General features: G+C 35.9%; 1 protein-coding gene across 20 annotated transcripts in view; it reads right to left on the bottom strand.

The window, feature by feature from the left end:
* Positions 1–7008: 7008 nt before the first annotated feature.
* The window catches only part of LOC107223930 (voltage-dependent L-type calcium channel subunit beta-2), a 75200-nt gene continuing 61344 nt past the window's right edge, over positions 7009–20864 (bottom strand). For 14 of the 20 annotated variants that reach the window (XM_046730608.1, XM_015663788.2, XM_015663789.2 and 11 more), the window contains 3 exons: positions 20433–20802; positions 19624–19662; positions 7009–15150 (listed from right to left, as the gene is read on the bottom strand). In XM_046730608.1, the coding sequence (XP_046586564.1) occupies positions 14957–15150; positions 19624–19662; positions 20433–20802 (603 nt within the window). In that variant the 3' untranslated portion in view covers positions 7009–14956. Of the gene's footprint in view, positions 15151–17245; positions 17877–18811; positions 18888–19623; positions 19838–20432; positions 20803–20864 lie in introns of those variants that run through there. The other 6 variants (XM_015663790.2, XM_015663791.2, XM_015663797.2 and 3 more) reach the window with 4 other exon arrangements.

The raw sequence follows: 20864 nt of genomic DNA, 5'->3' as shown, positions 1-20864 counted from the left end.
TTGAAATAATTTATTGTAAACGTGACAAGTTTTTAATATTTCGGATGAAATATAATGACAATTGCCATTAAATATTATAGGAATATTAATTAACTAATTGATAATATAATGAATTGTACAAGATTATTCATAGCTACCGAATATGTGCTTGCACGAAAAACGAATTGAAATAATTTATTGTAAACGTGACAAGTTTGTAATATTTCGGATGAAATATAATTACAATTGCCATCAAATATTATAAAAGTGTTTCACTCACCGAGCACAAATCCTCGTCCGCTTTCCTGAATCACCTCGATTACCCGCAACCGCCCCTAACCACCCCCAACGACCACCGCCAACCACCTCGAGTTATACCTCGAATACTAATAAATATTTTCAGCATGAGAACAAATCAAAAATAATGTGTAAGGTTTAATATAATTTTTTTATCGACATATTTGACCAAAAAGATTATGAGAAGATTCTAAAGTTATAGAAATTTTATTAGCGCACTGACAGCTACTGAATTTGGGCTTGCGCGAAAAACGAATTGAAATAATTTATTGTAAACATGAACGAGGAACCACGGAGCGCTTATCCTGGAAGTCGAGTTTCACCGCGTAGCGGACCCGAGGCGCGGGATCGGGGAGGTTGAGAACCCGGTACTCGAAATCGTAGCGGACCCGAAGCGCGGGATCCGGGAGGTTGAGAACCCGGTACTCGAAATTTGCGGAGCGCGACTCTTATACGTCCGCTCTACTGCGCGGTTGTTTCCCGACTGAGGAATTCGGCTAGCTGATTTTGAATTGGTGACGTCACTTTCTGAACGTCCGACATCCAAACTATGGTTTCGAACTTTGATACTATGTATGACGATGTATGATGTATGATGTACGATGTATGATGTATGGTGTACGATGTATGATGATATGATATGATGTATAATGCTTTTAGTTTTCACGTTTCATACAAGAAATACGCACTTCATCTCTCCTGCCGATTCCAGACTCAAGCGGCCATGCCCTTCGATGGTCAGCCGTTGACTGAAGATATATTCTTCAGTGAACGGCTCGGCTGATAACGCTGCCGTTCTGCGACAGTTGGATGATGAAAAATTTCGCTCTTATCTTTCAAATGTGTGTTAAAATTCACTCGAAGTGTTAAGAAGCGTCGTTCTTTCTCTCACTATCACCTTTCTAGGTCTTTAAATCACTACGCAGCGTTAAATACTGTCTCATATACGAAGCATCCGTTTCATCTCGTTCAAAATTAGCGCATCCGTGATGCATAACAGTTACTCTGAATTTTTTTCCATCCGAATACTTTTCGAAAAACAATTCTGCTCCTCCACCCAACGCAGATACTTCACTTGCGACCAGCTAAAACAACGTTTCGATTCTATGCCTATGAAAAATCAAGATCGAGAGAGCAAATGAAAAGTTGTTGGAATAATTATGAATACTAATGTCATGGAATACATCGAGCGCGCGTCGAATAGAATCCCATTTCGAAATGAATAATTCTTCTCTTTTCATATCATAGCTAATCTAGTAATATAGGTAAATAGGATGGTTGGAGGTGTTCGAAAATGGTAGGACATTTCAAAAGTTAAAGTCGACGATGATCCGGTGCATCAATTTTGTCGTTACAGATTTTCTTTTCCCATGAGGCCTAGAGTATTCAACAACGATAATGCAGTCCTTAAAGTTCATCATTCATCTCTGTCTGGAAAGCTAATTCGCAAGGCGCGGTATTCTATTCTATTTGCATTATTTGAAAAATACCCGTACTCTACATCCACTGTTTCTAATCTTTTCCTACATTTGGTTTAATCCCCATGCTTCCACAGCACGATTAGTCGGAAATGTTTTTGATTATCCATAATAAAATAAAAGAAGTAACAAAGCTTAAATTTATTGTTGAAGCTCTAATGAATACATCAAACTGCGGTCGAATCAATTCATTTATTATTTGCACATGACCTCTGTATATTTGATAAATTATTCCTAAATACATTGAAACATATGTATTTATAATGAAATATCATGCAATGGGCTGTGTAAACTATAAACTATAATTTCTATCGAATAGCTGCTTTTATGTCAACAGGGCTTTGAGACTCAGTTCAGTTCGTCCTCCTCCTCGTCCACCTCCGACCACCTCCAACAATCGCCAACCACCTCGAACAACCACCGATGACCACCTCGGGTTGTACCTGGAATAGCAATAAATATTTTCAGTATAAGAACACATCAAAAACATTGCGTAAGGATTCATATAATCACAGGTTTTGTTTTTTGGCTGTAACTTTCGATGCGTTGATCGCAGCGTATTGGAACTGCGCCCAATCGATTTCTCCCGCAAAATCAAGTCGGAATAGTGCCACAATCAATTTGTTCCAGCACTTTCCAAAATCACGAAAATTTTTACCAAAAATGCAAAAGGGTTAGCCTTACTTTTTTCTTCATTTTTGGAGCCAAAAATTTGAGGTCTCAGATTCGACTTGTATGACCCTTTCCTGACTAATAGGACCCCCAGGAACTCAGAAAACGCAGCGAAAAGAGCGTGTGATCAAGAGGAAAGAAGTTACGAAGGAAAATGCACCTGCTGAAAAATGTCGAAACCTGAGGTTCTGGTTTTTTCGCTGTAACTTTTTATCCGCTGCTCGCAGCGTATCGGGACTGCGCTTAATCGATTTGTCTCGCAAAATTACGTCTGAATAGTGCCAGAAAAATTTATTCCAGCACTTTTCCAAATCGCGAAAATTTTCGCCAAAATTGCAAAGGGGTTAGCCTTACTTTTTTCTTCATTCTTGGAGCCAAAAATTTGCGGTTCCAGAATCGACTTGTATGACTATTTCCTGACTAATTGCACCCCCAGGAACTCAGAAAATGCACCACAAAGAGCGTAGGATCAACTGCAGAGAAATTACGATGCAAAGACGGACAGCAGAAAAATATGAAAAAAGAATTTTTTCGTTTTCCGGCTGTAATTTCAAATATGTTGATCGCACCGTATTGGAACTGCGTCTCATGGATTCCTCTCGAAAAATTCAATTCATGCAGCGCTTCAAAGAATTCACTCCAGCATCATTTTAATCATCAAGACTTTAATCAAAATCCAAAAATGTCCATTTCCCAATTCACTAAGCACGGAATAAACGGTCGAAAATAGAATTTGTAACAAAGGGACAACCATTTTGAATTGACCTCAATTATTCATTATCAACGTCCAAGAGGATACTTTTAGGTGTACAATCAAAAAAAAATTCTTCATAGGAACATTTTTGAAACGATTGTGACTAAAAATTATGTAGTTCAAAATTTATTAAAAATATTTGCAGATTAAAGTTGACTTGGTGAAAAACTTTGAAAAAATATAAATTGAGCGTCTTGGAGTTGTCTAAATAGTCGCTTTTTGTTCACTAACTAGTCGTTTTTTCTTTCTGTTATCATACATATTTGATTCTATGTTGATTTTATTAAAGATTATTTAATAAAAATAAGAAAAAAATGGAAATAACTGTTTTATTTTGATTCCTTTTAAATACATGCGTAAGTTCGAAAAATTTGTGACGTTACATCAGGGGGGAGGGGGTTCTAAAAATGTGACAACCTGTGACGAGGACGGGGAGAGGGGTTTAAAAGTTCTAAAATTCGAGTGACGTAATTTATGGATGGCATCTAACGTGTAACTTCCAGTAAATTATTTTGACGCGAGTTCGCAATTTGTGAATGTTCAATGTCTGCTTATTTTCAAGCTATCGAAGCTTCCCAAGTTTTTCCATGAAGCATTCCACTCGGCCTGAATTAACCGCGTTTTCCCATTGTCCGTCAGTTTTGAAGTTTGTTCCAACGATAACAGCATCTGCTGTAAGGTATTTTTCCAAATTTTGAGTAGTCACACCTGAACTAACGATAACAGGCCCTTTTGCCACCCGCTTTACTTCTGCAATAAAGTATTTCACACAAAATGACAATTCAACACACATCGTAATATACATTACAATACTCATAAATATCTATAGTATCAGAACGCATCAAAAATATTGTGCAATGATCAATATAATTCTTTCATTGACATATTTTACCAAGAAGATTGTGAGAAAATTATAAAATACTATGCAAATTTTATTAGCGCATTGATAGCCACTGAATTTTGGCTTGCTCGAAAATGAAATTGAAATAATTTATTGTAAACCTGACAAGTTTAAAAAATTCCAGACAAAGTATAATTACAATTGCCATTAAATATTATAAAAATGTTATACTCACAGTGCACACATCCACGTCCTCCTCGTCCACCTTGTTCTTCTCGTCTTCCTTGTCTTCCTCGACCTCTTTCTCGTGCACCTCGATCATCCGCAACCACCCCTATCCACCTCCGACCACCTCCAACCACCGCCAACCACCTCCAACGAGTTTCACCCGGAAGCGGACCTGCAGAGCATAATCTACGCAGCGCTTGCACAAGTCACCAGGTCAAGAAACTGGACAGCCAGAACTACGGAGCGTATTTCCTGGATGTCAAAATCCACCAGGTGGAGTACCTGGACAGCTAGATCTACAGAAAATTAGTCCTGATGGTCAAAAGTCACCAGGTAGCGGACCTGGAGCGCAGAAACTACGGAGCGCTTGCGCTGGAAGTCGAGTTTCATCAGGTAGCGGACCTGGAGCGTAGAAATCACGGAGCACTTGTCCTGGAAGTCGAGTTGCACCAGGAAGCGGACCCAGAGCGCATAATCCAGGAGGTAGAGAATCCGGTACTCGAAATCTACGGAGCGCGATTCTTATACGTCCGCTCTACTGCGCGTTTGTTTCCAGACTGAGGAATTTGGCTAGCCGAGTTTAGATCGATGACGTCAAAGGAAAAAAAATTGGGTGACGTCAGTTTCTGAATATCCGAACATCCGAAACATTCAGTCTTTGGTTTCGAACTTTAATACTATGTATGTTGTATGATGTATGATGATGTATGAATTATGATGTACGATGTAGACGTACGATGTATGATGATATGATATGATGTATAATGATTTTAGTTTTTACATTTCAGACAACAAATATGCACTATATCTTTCCTGCCCATTCCAGATTCAAGCGGCCAGGCCCTTCGATGGTCAGCCGTTGACTAAAGAGATGTTTTCTAGTCAACCGGTCAGCTAATAACGCTGCCGTTCTGCGACAGTTGGATGATAAAAATGTTTGCTGCCACCTTTCAAATGTGAGTTAAAATACACTGAACATTTCAAGAAGCTTCGTTCTATCTCTCTACCAAAAAAAAAAAAAAATCGCCCACAATCACCTTCTTAGGTCTTTAAATCAGGACACTGAGTTAAATACTGTCTCATGTACGGAGCGTCCATTTCATCTTGATGAAAATTAGCGCATCCGAGATGTATTACAGTTACTCTGAATGTTTTTCCATACGAACACTTCTCGAAAAACACTTCTAGAAATCGGTTGAAAGTTTCTAAATGTTCCGAATCGAAGGTCTCTCATCTCATTTTATCGATTATCGACGCCTGAACACTCTGTGTTGTTGCATTCACGTTTTAACGTCAGAAAATCTTTCTTTTATGATTGGCATTCTAAGAACGTAGTAAATCACAAAACTCTAATCGCATTGACGGATGCAGGAATGTGGCAAGTTTGTCATGTTTTGCCGCGTTACGTCTTGCCACTTCAATTTCAGCAATTCCTTTACCTCATAAGTATTGCTTGAGCTTCTCAAATAATTGTTATCATCCTTTTAGTCCATTTGACAACGTTTGGGCTTAAGAACAGCGGCCTTAGTAGGTCATTGGCCGAAAAATCTTTCGCACGCTTCATAATTCATCGCTTGTTCTCCTCCAAGTGCTATCTTTGGAAACTCCAAGATTCTCGTGAAACTCTTCAGGATCCAAGAATCCACTACATCAAATTTCATTAGCCGTTGGTGTCGTTATTCTTCCCATTCTCATCGGCAATTCCAAGCCAATTATACCTGCTACCGAAGGTACTTCGGAGCCTGACTGGCGGCAACCGATATTCGGCACTGTTATGAGATGTGCCTTGGCCCTGGGTATCAAACATATTTTATTCATATACTTTCATTTGTATTTTTATTGAATCAACGACTGAAATACAACATTTTGACTTCACGATTAGGTAATATATAAGTGAGTCATGCAATAAGTAACTAGCGTGAGCAGCGCCCTCGATTCGCCCTGCAATCGTCAATGATTTTGATGTGGTTGTTAATCCCATTTGTGCTCAACTTTATTGTATCTCACACACACGTAATGAAACTCAGATCTCATATGCAAATCAGTATTCTCCGAGCCTACAGCAGACCCTTTTAGAACTAGCTGTAATAAAATAAAACAAACTTGACGATAATTCAAATCTGGAACGAATGCCTCATACAAGCAATGTGAAGTTTTTGACCTTTTCAAAGTACTCACTTCACTCCAGAAGTTACTGTAATTTTCGTTTGCACGTCATTGCAAACTTATTAAAATTGAATATCATCTGCGTCCCCCCAGAGGCATACCATCGAATTCCTGCATGCAATAAAATCACCTGAACCAACGTATGTGATAATAAAAATTTTATTTACAAATGCGACAAGTATAGGAATTAGGATCTAATGATTTCTTGGAATGGATTGTTGTAACAATTTTGTGACGTCATATCCTCCAAACGGATCAGTCACTTCTTATGCGACAAAGCTATACATAACTTTCGATCGATTCTACCATCAGTTTATTTTTTATTGTAGACTGATTTTTTCATTGTAATTGAATTCGCTTGTTGACGTACAATCCTATCCAAAAAATCCAGCATACATGATGAATCATTTATACGTAACAATAATAATAATTCTTACGATTAATAGTTATGGTAATAATCTATAATTAAATATGTACTTTGGGCTAGGTAAGCCGGATACAGATTAATAGAAATATTCATTACACGAGGAGGAGGACTTGTGGACTGGGACTTTTTATTTTCTATGTTCATCGCGTCGTTTTATTTTTTCATCTTTTTTTTTTTTTTTTTTTTTTTTTTTTTAATTTTTACTTTTTACTATTTATTTCCAAAGGATGACATCACAGCATTGACATATCAACATCGAAGCAACTGCACGCCGCTCACTCTCAAATCTATACACAAAATTAAAAATACTATGAGAAAAAGGGCGATTTACCAAGTGAATAACAATGAAGATCATCATAATAATTGATCCATTGAAGCCCTACTTTGTTGAAAATCATCGTGTCGATTCAGCGCATTCGTTTCTATACTATATAATACATGTTTATGTACCTGAAAATCATTTGGGATAAGCTGCAACGAGAATGTCACTGACTGTTACGTTCGTGTGTCAATATCTGTTTAACCTGAGTGAAATCCAGGAAAATACATTATCGGAGTATGCGGCTGCAGTAGTATAGCACTCTTCATTAGGTATAAGATCAAATTTACAACATCTCTTTATCATTATATATATATTTTTCGATCTCAATTCCTTCAATTCGGATGAAATTAAAATATCTCACCGATAGATATAAACACATCTTTCGGTACGTATCAATACTATAATTGACTATAAGATAACGAAAACAACCCAATGATAACGAAAACGACAATCGTTATGATAACAATAACAATGATAATAATAATAAAAGTTTTAATGGTAATAATAATAACAATAAACATATAATTGATACAAGATATTTTATACTAATATACATATAACTAACCATAAATTTTATAACTTCTCTCGTATATCAACAGTCGTAATCATTTCGTCGAATATAATAATGAAACAATTTTCAAACGCATGCTACATATAGCACTTGAACATCAAATCCTCTTCTTGTACATAATATGTTATGTTGATCCAATGAACCAGCCGAACAGAAGACGAAACGTCGATGAGTCATTGCGTTAGCTGACCCGTTTAATTTTGAAATATCCTAGAATAATTACAACGTTACCCGATAGCCTTTCATTCATTTATTTTTTTTTTTTTCTCTTTTCAATCTTTATTCATATTTTTTAAATGCTTTCTTTGTTATACATTTGTTTTTTTTTTCCATTTACTCAAGTCAAAAAGTGACACGCAGAAATTACGCATGGCACAAAATATGACGACGACCCGTTGCAAAGAAGTAAACGCTGTGAAATAAGATAATCTTATTTACCCAATTCATCACTTCTTGTACAAAACTCAGGGAAACAATTTACCTGACGGAAAATTATAAAATAATGGCACGGTAACGCGTGGCCACTAAGTGACGTGATTTTTCAAATTCAGCACGAATCGTCCTTTCTTACAATATTATTAATAAATACCTACTATTGTATACTTTCAACCGCGCTCGACGACACCTTTATATAATAATATACAGCCGCACCCTTAACCCGATAGTGTGTGTATCAAAAGATTGAAAATTTCAACACTTTGTCTTATGTATACATATATGTATATATTTATACCCGTACCTGGATAATTACCGGTGGCAATAATGCAGTGGTCACGTAATTAATTATACAGACGCTTTCGTAGAATGCACATTACGAAAAATGATCACGCGACAACAAAAACATACCTACCAAAAATGGCAGCCAACACGCAACACATAATTTAACCATTTCCTCGTGTATATAATGTATTCATTCATTTACGTCGATGAATTAACAGCGAACTTGCACCGACGCGACGTTCAGTTACCGTTGGGCCATATTTCTCTTTCGTAATTTTATATGCACAAATCCATATCTACCCTACATACATATTACATCACGAATTTGATCGATAAATTATTTTCATCATACTTCTTTCCTCGTTTATAAGTTCATTATATTCACAGATTCGTCCGATTTAAAAAGGTATCAATCATATTAAGATCTATATATATGCGAGAATTGATATACCTACACCGTGTGAAAGATATTTGGCATAAGTTTAACTATTTCCCAAAAATTTCAACGCCTTATCATACACGAATACACGGCTGAGTATTTCTTCGATAAATAAAGTCGGTAATGAAATTGACAATAAAAATGAGGAACACAAAATATCTAGTAAACCAGCAGGTTATCTAGGTACAGTATCTGGAAAATCATATTAACTTTTTATAATACATTTTTCTCCACAAGGGTCTAACTTGATTGTTTATCAGAATATTTCCAACGAAATTTGTTTAAAGAACTTGGTCTAACTCGTACCTGAGTCTGTCGATGCTAAACCGTCGCTTATGCTTTAAAAGGATCCATTCCACGTCACATGGTATGTGTGATATATATGTATATACGTACATGTGTATATATTTTTGTATATATATATATATACATATAATGAAGCGAACGGACTAGTTGTGGGAAATTTTCAATTAGCAGCTAATGAGTTGATTGGATAATTTCTGCATCACCCGAAAAGTAGGTACAATTATAAAAAACCTTCTCACGGTTTTCAGGTATTGCGGAGTTGATTGCTTCGATTTGTTTTTCATTCAACAGACAGGTGTAAAGCCTAAGTTAGCTGCTGTGTACGCCTTGTTCGCAATTGTTGAAAGCTGAAAGCTCATTGTCAATTCTGTAATCAATGTACATTGTGGAAATGATGATATACATAATAAACCGCAAGATTGCGTACGTACGCCACCGTCCACCTTGGACCTTCATTAAAGCTTGTATCACACGGGATTTATAATTAATGTGTATGTATGTATGTATGTGTACATAGTATTGTACATACCTACGTGACGTAGTACACATATACATGTAATTAATTATAAACATTATCTTGTAACAGTACAATACCTCAGCGTTTGTAACCGTTGAATCATCCATTTACCCTAACACTGCTGGACTTTCATCTATATTTGTGTATTGTATTAGATAATAATCTTCATCTATACGAAAATTTTCATATATAATTACAATCTTATTAGGAGACGGTATGAAATCAATGAACCACATTATTTAATAATCGATCGCGTATTATACTCGAGAATTCCTTATCTACGATTAATGTAAACCTTCGTAAAACCCTACACCTAAGCATAAATAATATTAATAACAACAACAATACCAATAATCACAATGATAGTAATATATAATAGAAGTACCAATCATAACGATAATCGTGTTAATAAACGTAACGTAATAATCATAATAATGTACGAAATTTTTATACATGCATATTTATGTATGAACATGAAAACACATGTATGCTAGTATATGCTGAAAGGGTTGACGAAATTTTATACATTTTAAGCTTGCAGCAGCTGACGGCAGCGAATTCAATTCTGCAAGTTTCCGAATGTTCTACTATTGTATGTGTGTGAAAATTTAAATTATACAAAAAAAGAAAAAAACTGTACGTGGTGTAAATTGAAAATTAAATGCTTGATGTGTATCATACATAAAATATGCGCAAAATACGTAGAAGACGTGTAAGTGAAAAAGGCGTACACGAATTATGATCGAATATTTCGTACAAGTAGAATTCAAAGTTCGAATTTTATACGTGTATACATTATACATATATACGGTGTATTTCATCTCAACTCGTCCTGGGTCTGACCCTTTTCCAGACTAATTGGACTCACTGATTCTTTTCATGTTTTTATTTTTTTGTTATATCTTCCGAACGATTGCTGAAAAAAGATGAGAAGGAATCGGTGGTTCACTTTGGCTCAGCGTTTAAGACTTTGATATCTGACGTAGCATTTTTCCGAAGTAATTTATACTTCCAAAATCATGTTTAAATCAATACGTTAATTTAGAAAGATTTTACACAGTTTGAATCGTTCGGAAAATAGGCGAATTAAAACTGAATGCCTTCCAAAGTCAGGATAATCATATCATTAGACCTAGGTCGAATTGGCATGGAATGTACCATATGTATATATATCGTATATACACGCAGAAAATTACCGCACGCTAACCTAAATTTTGCCTATTACATCTTTCATACCCTAATATACACTAATTTAATTATACGATTTTTATTGAAATTCGCGCGGGTTATTCATGAATATTCTGCGGATAGATATTTTCGTACAACACTGTTAATAATTTCGTATAATTTTGTGTAGAATCTTACAGGTTGTGTTGCAAAAAGCCTCAATTTTTTCTCGTCCAGTCCAAATTCCATATTTTATAAAAGGATTTGTGTAAAATTTGCCCGAAATGATACGGAATTAAAACTGTACTCGAGAATACCCAAACATTTTTAACGGTGTAAAATAATGCTAGTTAATAATATTGTATTTCATTGTAATAAATGATATACGTATATTGTAAGTACGTATAAATATGTATACGTATACAATATTCATGCGACAGATATTTTGAATGATAATAATAAATGTCGATTGTTAAATTCATTAGCTTCATTATTATTATAAGAATTATATATTTGACGCGATGTTCATGCGCCGTGAAAATAGTCGACGATATTTAAACGGGATAAACGTACGCCGGATGGAGATGATTAAATTTCGTCCTAGTTTCTCTATTATCCTCGTCATTATTATTATTATTATTATTATTATTATTATTAACATTGTTAATAATATTACTACTATTACTATTATTACTGTTATTATTTTTCATTATTGTTATTCTGTTAATTTTTATTAATTGCAACAGCTGGTATTTTCGCGGGGGATTACGATTAGCCAGTTCGGTTAAATTGTGTGAAATTTCTTACAATATTTACATTACCCCTGCACTATAACAGATGATATAATATCTTTATATATATAAATGATTTTCAACTAATTTTCATGCTATAATTATGTAGTAGTAATTTTTTTCTGTTTTATGTTTATCGTTCTTTTTCTTATGCATTATGTATTCATGTGTCTAGTACAATTTAGCAGCCTCGCGTTATATAAATATGTATAATAATATACATTTTCGACGCAGAATTCTCAAATGTATAAATTTTACTTTTTTCTCTAATCGTTAATTCTTTATTAATTTCCTGTATTTTGCCTACGTATATTTTTATTCATTTAACTAGTCTTTATACAATAACAAAATAAAATAACAGTCACACTAGCGTTATTACTTCTTAATTTGGATCCAGCTCCAAACATTTTCTTGGCTTTTTTTTTCATCTCGTCCGATTAATCATGTTACGTAATTTTCTGTCTACTTCTATCTGAATACGGCAATCTTTGAGTTTTTTATTTTTCATCTATTATCTTCCTCTACGTTATACTTATTTTTTACCATTATATTTCCCCTCGCTTTTGTTTATTCATTTTCTTTTTTCAACAAAATCACCTCGACATTTTACTTTGCAATTCAACTGTAAGAATAAAACTGGGTGAAGGTATATAATTTGTATTCCTGTTTAAATATTAATCGGGCATTATAGCACTGGGCTTCTGTATATCATCAATTCGACGACTCAGATCAACAAAACCTCATTTCAGATTTCGATTCAACAAAATCCAACAACATTGTACGTCTAAAGTGATCTCCGAGGACATACGATGTTTTCGAATGAAATGCTGAGATACGATGTTTTTGAAGCATATTCGGAGGTGGGATTTTGTTGATCTCAGCCGTCGAATTGTATGAATTGTTTTCGATCACTGTTATACACGAATAAAAACATCTATTACCTAGTGAATTACGTATATCATAATTATATATGCGAACGAAACAATGGCCGATCACTCAGGCATAGAGTAGTGATATTTTTGTGCTCTGCAAGTGAGGGGAAAAATAAAATACGGCGATAAAGTAATAATTGTGAAGACGGTTCCTAAATTCGCGAATGGAAAGTGTTATAATTTTGCGTATTAGTATGATTACATTAAATTCATCTACGATAAATCGAAGCCAAGATATAATACATGTATAATATATGCTTTGTTTATGTATAAAAGTGTACAAGAAAAATACTGTCATCTGCTATCATTTCGTTTGTTTTTCTTTTCTCCCAAAGTATATCATGTTTTATATTATTTTATGTTACATACCTATTATAATGTAACAAATTTTATGATCATATATACTTGAGCTGGTGAAAAAAGTTTTTCTTTTTCAGCTTTATATATAGTATATTATAATATTAATATTTAAACGTGATTTTTTTTCTCAAATTATTTACTACCTACATATATGCATTTTTTCCGGAGCACGTTATGTTCCACATAATAATTATAATAACGATGAATTGTACACGGTATTGTACATACTCTGACTCCTAACGATGATTAAACACGTGATTTCAGCGAAGCTTTTCATCAGTTTTCAGCAGACGATCGTCGAGCCTTGAAATGTAAAATCCACAGCGAATCAATGAGTGATTCTTTGTATCAGCCGAGCTATGAAAGAAGCCCTCAATCCAATTTCGGAAATATTTGACCTGGAGCGAATTTGTTTTTTATAGATGAACATTCATGGATTGGGAAATTTTGTGTTTTCATCTTTTGTTTTGTTTTCTTTTTTTGAAATTTATACCTACCATATTATCAGCGACGTTCAATGTGATATGTTAATACACGCTGTATTAGCCGATTTAATAGGAAAAATTGGAAAAGCCTTATTCAAGGAATAAAAATGGATATGATCATCCGCAAAAAACGATCGAAGAAAATTTGTGTACCGTACGACTGAATTCCCAGCGAAACTTGAGGACAATTACAAGTTTACAAACAAAGTTCGATCGTGTGCTGAAAAGCAATGAAAACATCCACGTGTATGCGTGTGTACAGGTGTTGGGGTCCATGGAGAAGGTGTAATTATTTTATGTTTGATTCTACGATGTAGATAAATATAGTATAATACATATTATATATATGTAACATATACAATACCGCCATGTTTCGAGCGCGTGCGTATCAATGTATATACATATGCACAAATATATATTATATGTATACGGAGATAGGGGCCCTACCGAATATACGTATATTATTATAATAGTTGAAAAATTTGAAAAATTTCTCCACGAATAAAAATAACGAATTTATATATTTAACACGATATCGTGACCGCGTCGGCGCTGCGCGGCACAGGGACGTAGGGGCAGGGGGTGGGGGTGGGGGGGCGGGGGGGATGGGGGCCCCAGGGCTCTGATTGACCTTTTTTCATCTTTCTTCATTTTTTCAGCAGACCCGAACTCTATGACACCCGTAAATATGGGTTCTCGTTTTTCGACCTGACATACTTCGGAAGGTTGATATAATACCAAAGGATAAAAACGAACGTATATATGGTTGATTTCAATTACTCGCCATTTTTTACATCTTCGATTTCAATTCTTTCGAAATTGGTTGCTAAAGTAAAAACAAACAAATATGTATAGCCGAAGATCGAATGATTCGTTGGCTGATAGCGACGACGATGCGCTCGATGTTACATCAACTTCTAAAATAGGTAAAGAATCGTACCGACCGTCTGATATCGGTACACATTGGCGAGATATTCGGGAGTGCTCTGGGAATCCAAGGCGTCAAAGTCGAGGGAATCTACCGTTGACGATCATGTCGACAATCAAGAACGAAAAACATCGTAAAACGTGGCAAGAATACAAGGTCCGATTATTTACTAAATAAATCTAGATTAAGTCGTATAATCTCTTTCATTTTTAACATCTAGTGCTGGAATAAACAATATTACGTAAAAGAGAAATTGCAAATGTCATAAGAAAGGCTGGGTAACTCGGTTATAAAATCGCGAAGATGATTCCCGCGGCCCGTTAACCACCCTGGACTCCCGCATTGCGGATGATTGAAGCGAAAATTTTGACAGGGATGATCGCATATCTAAGTACCGTAACTTTGTCCATTTAACGCGATGGGTATCGTGCATAAAAATATTGGCATATTTTTCATGTTCTTGTATCTTCCTCCGTTTCTTCTTTCATTCTTTCTTCCTTTCGTCTTTCGGAGTCAAAGCGCCGTGGTACGAAGATGGGTACAGCGTAGCAGAGGCGGGCCCCGGGGCACCAGCTCCTAGATGGCATTTAGCGCTCGAGAGTCCTGATGCGGCTGACGACGTCTCGACGTGCTGTTGTTGTAGTCGACGCTGCCTGTCACGTAGTTGTCCTCTTCGGGATAGTCGTGGTCCGATCGTTCGCGGTCCAATCGCTCTAATCTCGAGCGCCGCGTTCCCGTCCCGCCGTGACTACCGCCGTAAGACGAGGACCCTGGATGAGGGTGGAAAAAAAAAAAAATTAGAAAAAAATCATCTACCAAGGTGATGACAAGAGGAAAATGAGGCGATCGCGGTACAAAAAGGTATTGCAATGATGCTTTTACAACAGCGTCGATGCAGCAACATCAAAAAATGAGGCCAAAATTTCTCGCACTGATAAATTACTCTCCACAAAACCAACGAAAGAAAAAATAATAAATAAAAACAAAATGCATTTCATGTATTTTCAGATATTGCTGCTGTAACGATCGCATGTTTTGTTATAGAAGATGAGATTATTCGTTCAAGATTGTTTTCTTCTAAAAATCGAATTGAGTGACAAAAAAAAATTCAAAGATTGATTAACTAGGTTTCTTTGCCATTTTTAGCATTACTTTCAAACGTTTTCGAAACATCATTGCTGTTTATGGGTGTTTTTTTTATTTTTTGACACATAATCGATAATAGGGACTTCTTATTTTGCAAATCGCATACTACGAACTTTCCAGAAGGATGCAAAAAGAACAAAAATTATTTCCAAGCAAGGACACGAATATTCTATAAGAATTTATTATTTCCTGCATTAAAATTACTACAATTGTCAATATCTTTGTTACACGTGTAACCTTGATTGAAAATAATTGTTGACAAATGTGAATAATTAGAAGGGTGAAAACAAAATGAAGAAATCGATCAGTCTCCGACAGGAAAAGACTAGTCTAGGAAAAATCTTATAGAATTGCAGTTGGTCAATAGTAATTAATAGAGGCGATTTTTGTAATATTAAATTGCAGGCATACGCACACGCAGACACGCACATGCAGTAAGAAAATATAATATAAAAGTGTGCACGAAGAATGAAATATTACAACAACGAATTGTAGAGAGTAAAAAGAGAAAAAGGTAATATTAAAAACAAATGATTATGTAAGTAGTGATAGAGAAGAGATTACAAGTATGAAAATGTACGCAATGAAAGAAGAAAAATTATTTAAAATTAGTTCTTGAAACGAGTTCGCATTTGACGAAGTCACTGAAAGAAAAGCAAGACTCACCGGCTAACTACAACAAAATCGAAATATTACGTGTCGTATAGCAATGAAAAAAGACGACCGATTTAACTGTATAAAATGTACGTATAAAAGCATATCGAATTGTATTTTTAGACGCTGCTGTTGCTGCCATCGATGAATACGAGATTTGGAATATTTATATAAACTGGAATAACAACAAGTATAATAAACGAACGTTATTAAACAACAAAAAGGAAATTTTTACTACTGGAGATGTGAGTGAATTAAAAAAGATTATCCTTCGTATTGAAGGAAAAAGAACAATGCATGAGCCAAAAGTTCGGATCATTTATACGAGAAGAAATTGATAACATGAATTGAGAGAAACAAACATGGAACAAAGTAGTAAAATTTTGTCGGTTTTTTGTTCAATGATTAATGAAAATTAATCTAAGAATATATTGTTCAATTTGTCAACGTCTATTTCCACGGTTTCGTTACTTTTGGATGAATAATAGGAACTGTGAAAACCTCTGTATGGCTACAAAAGAAAAATTAAAATCTCTCGTCACGATCAAACCTTTTCAAAGGTTTGCACAAAAATATAGAAGATCAAAATAACTCGATAAGAATAATAATCTTAAGACGAAACTTGTTGTCGTCAGAAAGTTGAAAAATATTGTAATATACCTCAAACCATTGTTTACATACTTTCTTCTAAGAAAATGTTAAGGGTATGCAAAATAAAAATCAAAGGAGAAAAAGAGAAGAAAAAAATGGTTCAGCGATAATTGATTAAGAGTTTAATAATTTGCATGTCTGCGATATTGAGAGAACTAATCGTAACCGTCATGTAGTGTCAATGGAACAAAACAGACAAAGTTAGACGTTTCAAAAGAAAAGTTTTTTTTTTTTTTTTTCTTACAGCACGACGGTGATGAGTATTAATTTTCAAATTTCTACCATTAATAAACTATTCTAGACCCAGCTGTGTGAGATGTAGTGAATTATATGGTTTAATTAAACTATACGTATGTAGAAGAAAGGGGGCGGGGGGCGGGGGGAAGATGTGAGAAATCGAGTACAAGAGTTTCGTTTTTTTTTTTTTTTTTAAGGGGAACAGCGGGGCTTGAGGACTGATTTATATTTTGATCTGGACCATGCATCAAACCCGTCGTACTTACTACACGTTCGACTGATAAATGTCTCGCAAGGACGCGTCTATATTGGAGCAACGTTGAGCTCAACGAACTGGAGTATATGATCAGTTCTCGTTTCATCGATATTATTCGTACTTTTGTACTTTCATTGGTTTTTCGTTTACGTGTGAACTTGTTTCGTTTTTTCTCGTCACACCTTTCTCTGATTGTCTATTTTTCAAATAATATGGTGCAGGTGGGCCGCGACGTCTCGATTAGCCAACGGACGACGGGCGGAATATTGCAATATTTCGACATTCTATATACAATGTATGTGTATATACATCTATTTTATTTTATTTTTTTATTATTATCGTCCCGCGACTATACGTGAAACGGGGACGTGTCCCAACTTCTGTTAGGTACGTAAATGTCATCTCAAATGTCATGTACTCAGACTCTGGGTTAACTGATTTCCCGACCAGACCTATTCGACTCAGGTTATGAGCCTGCAGACTCAGCCTCACGACTTAAGGTGACCTTGCACTGTTTTCTGATGATCCCTGTGGCAGCAACCGCCTCCGAAACTTATACGAAACAAAAGAAGATCAGGTTCAAAAGAATCACGCTTATTACATACCATCGACTCGATAGTTTCGAGAGAGAGACAAGTATAAAGAGAAGGGGAGGAGAAAAAAAATTAGAAAAGAATGGAAAGAAACGGCGGAGAGAAGAAAATATTGATTATTTTTCGACGAGAGGGTCTATCTGCGCCTCAAGACGCGGTACATATTTTAACAAATAAGCTCTTCGAAGGAAAAATTTTATTTTTTATTCCAAAGACTTTAGTCTTAAAACTAGATCCTTCCGCCTCGCGAGGATAAAGTTTTGACTCCTTGAATTTCTCAAGACAATTTTTTTTTTTTTTTATGTTGGGATAATGACGGACCACGGTAACGTGACGTTTTGTAAAACTTGCCGAGTTTTTTTTGTCAAATATGCCGCTTATCGAGGATATAAATACACCCCCTCATTTGCACAATAACCAAATAAATATATTGCAGTTAGTGGTATAAGTATGGCCGAAGAACAGAGCTGAAAAAAAGTATGACACGATACCTCTTCGTTTGAAAATTTCAACGTGACGATGAAAATTGCGAGTGATACTTTACGTTGCAATCATACGAATCGAGGCATGTCATTCCTTTGGCAGCTAAATTGACACATAGCGCAGCGTGCATAACATGTAAGCTGTGTAGATCATACATATTTATATACGTATAGTATACAGAAACATGGAAAAAAAAACTGCAAGAAAGAAGAGAAGAGAACGAGAAGAGATAGAATCAGTTAAAAAATAAAAAAAATAAAATAAAAAAATTACAAAATAAGTAAAGACGTAAAAGAAATGTGTGAATTATTTCACCATTAGGTATTATAATTATGTATAACTTTGAATATGTGTAAAGAATGCGCAAAAAACAGATTGACAAACGAAAAGAATTCGAGCTTAGAAACTAACAGAAACGGAAGAGGTGTGCAACGCCGCTCTCACTGCAGCGGCGCAGGATACAAGTGTGTAGATCCGTGCATTGCGACTGTAAAAAGTTAAACAGATACGTAAAATACAGAACATACAGGTAGACAAAGAAGGACAGACAGCAAGAGACATGAAATGGGAGATAGTGAATGTTAGAGGCAGACAGGAAATGTTAAGCCACGTTTAGGTATACCTCTATAGTCCAGTGCTTCAAATTTTTCAACCAACCGATATCTAGCGACAAAAATTACCAGGTCTTTCTTATTCCCTGAAAGATATATCGCTTGAATTTCGAATGTAAATATTCCGATCGAGGCAGAAAAAATTACTGTGCTGTTAATCACGCAATAATAATTGAAGTACTTCAATCGTTACTACGAAACTGAACTTTTTTGTTTTTAGGTGATTTTCGATGCCATAGAAATTTATTCTGTAATAACTAATTCGATGTACAGGGATTGGATCCGAAGGAAAGAAGTTGAGGAAACATGCGACAATCATATACCGATATACAAGGTGTTCGGATCGAAATAGACTCGGTTGACCACGAGTGGCTGCAGATCTTGGAAAAAAATGACACCGAAAGTTATGCAGTTGTACTTGTTAGCGCCGTCAATTTGGTTGGAAGCACCAAATCCAATAACAATAAAAAACAAATACAAGGCCCTTTCAAACTACAAAAACCAAGTCCAAATCGATCCGTTATCCGTACTGCACCTAAACACGTACGATGTGCTATAAATACTTGTTTACATTAATACATGGTATAGATTGTATGTATAACGGTGGAGTACCTCGTGGTTCATGACCATAGTAGCTCTCATGATGACCTCCTGATGGTAGAGAAATTATTAGGGTGTTAGTAACGTGAAAATTTCCATTTGACGTATTCAACTGTTATTAAATTTCTTTACGACAATGACTCAGAGAAAAAATGAGATGTTCTTGGTTTTCACGTTCTTCTAATCCACCTCCCGTAGCCAAGATCTTCGTCCTTCTTTCCCCGTACTATTATAATAACAGCAATAATAATGCTAACAATAACTCGCAGAATAATTAAACGCGTACAGTAAACCTTGGAACACTGGAGGAAAGGAAAGCAAGGCGAAATAACGAAATTAAATGTTTTTTCCGAATAATTTACACGATCAGAAGATTTCTCAAATATCAAAGCGAAGTCCGCGTATTAATGAAATTTGTCGTGGGTTGCGGTCAGAAAAAGAAACTCGACTAAATGCAAACTAAAATGATGCATGGTTTCCCCTCGAATGCAACGTTGTTATTTATAAAGACTATATCGGTGTGGGGTTGCTACGTAAGTATCAAAAAAGTATTCAGCTGCGTATCAATTCATTATACGACCCTCCCAATATTGGCAAGCATTTTTTTAACGAAATTATTGCACAAAAATAGACGGTTTATCGATATTTAATAGATTAGACATTTTTAAAAATTGCAAAAGGCATTTGTTCGTCGTATTTAGCCCGGCTTTCCCCAACGTCCCGTCGTTTCGTTCCTCTTCCTCTCCGCGTCTTGTATCACTCCTGTTTATTCTATACCGCGCTAATTGTCAGGTGTAACAGCGATCGTTTATATAATTTACCTGGCGTCACGCGGGGCGCGAGAGTGTCGACGGGGGCGTCAGGAGCCGGCATGACCCTAGGAACTGGGGTGGCGACAGGGGGGTGAGTGGCTCTCCAGTAGGCTTCGAGGTATTCGGCAACGTGTTCGCAGGCCTCGTCGAGCTGGTTCTCGTCGAGGATAACGTCGAACATTTCCGGCGGGCACTGGGCGAGTTTCTCCGCCGCGACCATCTGCACGTTCAGATGCCGGGCCTGAGATTTACCCCGGGATTTAATCAGCCTCTGGAGCACTTTCGGCGACGATATCTTCAAGTAGACAATCGTCGGTGCCAAACTCGTCTTCGCGAGCTGCGAAGGATGGTTTATCGTGTCGCAGTCCAGAACCACTAGCTAAAATATTGTAAACACGAATGCAACATTTTACAGCGTCGGACTTTCGCTTCACGATTTTG

Source organism: Neodiprion lecontei, chromosome 2 (genome assembly GCF_021901455.1).
Source record: "Neodiprion lecontei isolate iyNeoLeco1 chromosome 2, iyNeoLeco1.1, whole genome shotgun sequence".
NCBI classification, from domain to species: Eukaryota; Metazoa; Arthropoda; class Insecta; order Hymenoptera; family Diprionidae; genus Neodiprion; species Neodiprion lecontei.
The sequence above is the reverse complement of the archived record's forward strand: the minus strand, read 5'-3'. Positions and strand labels throughout refer to the sequence as shown.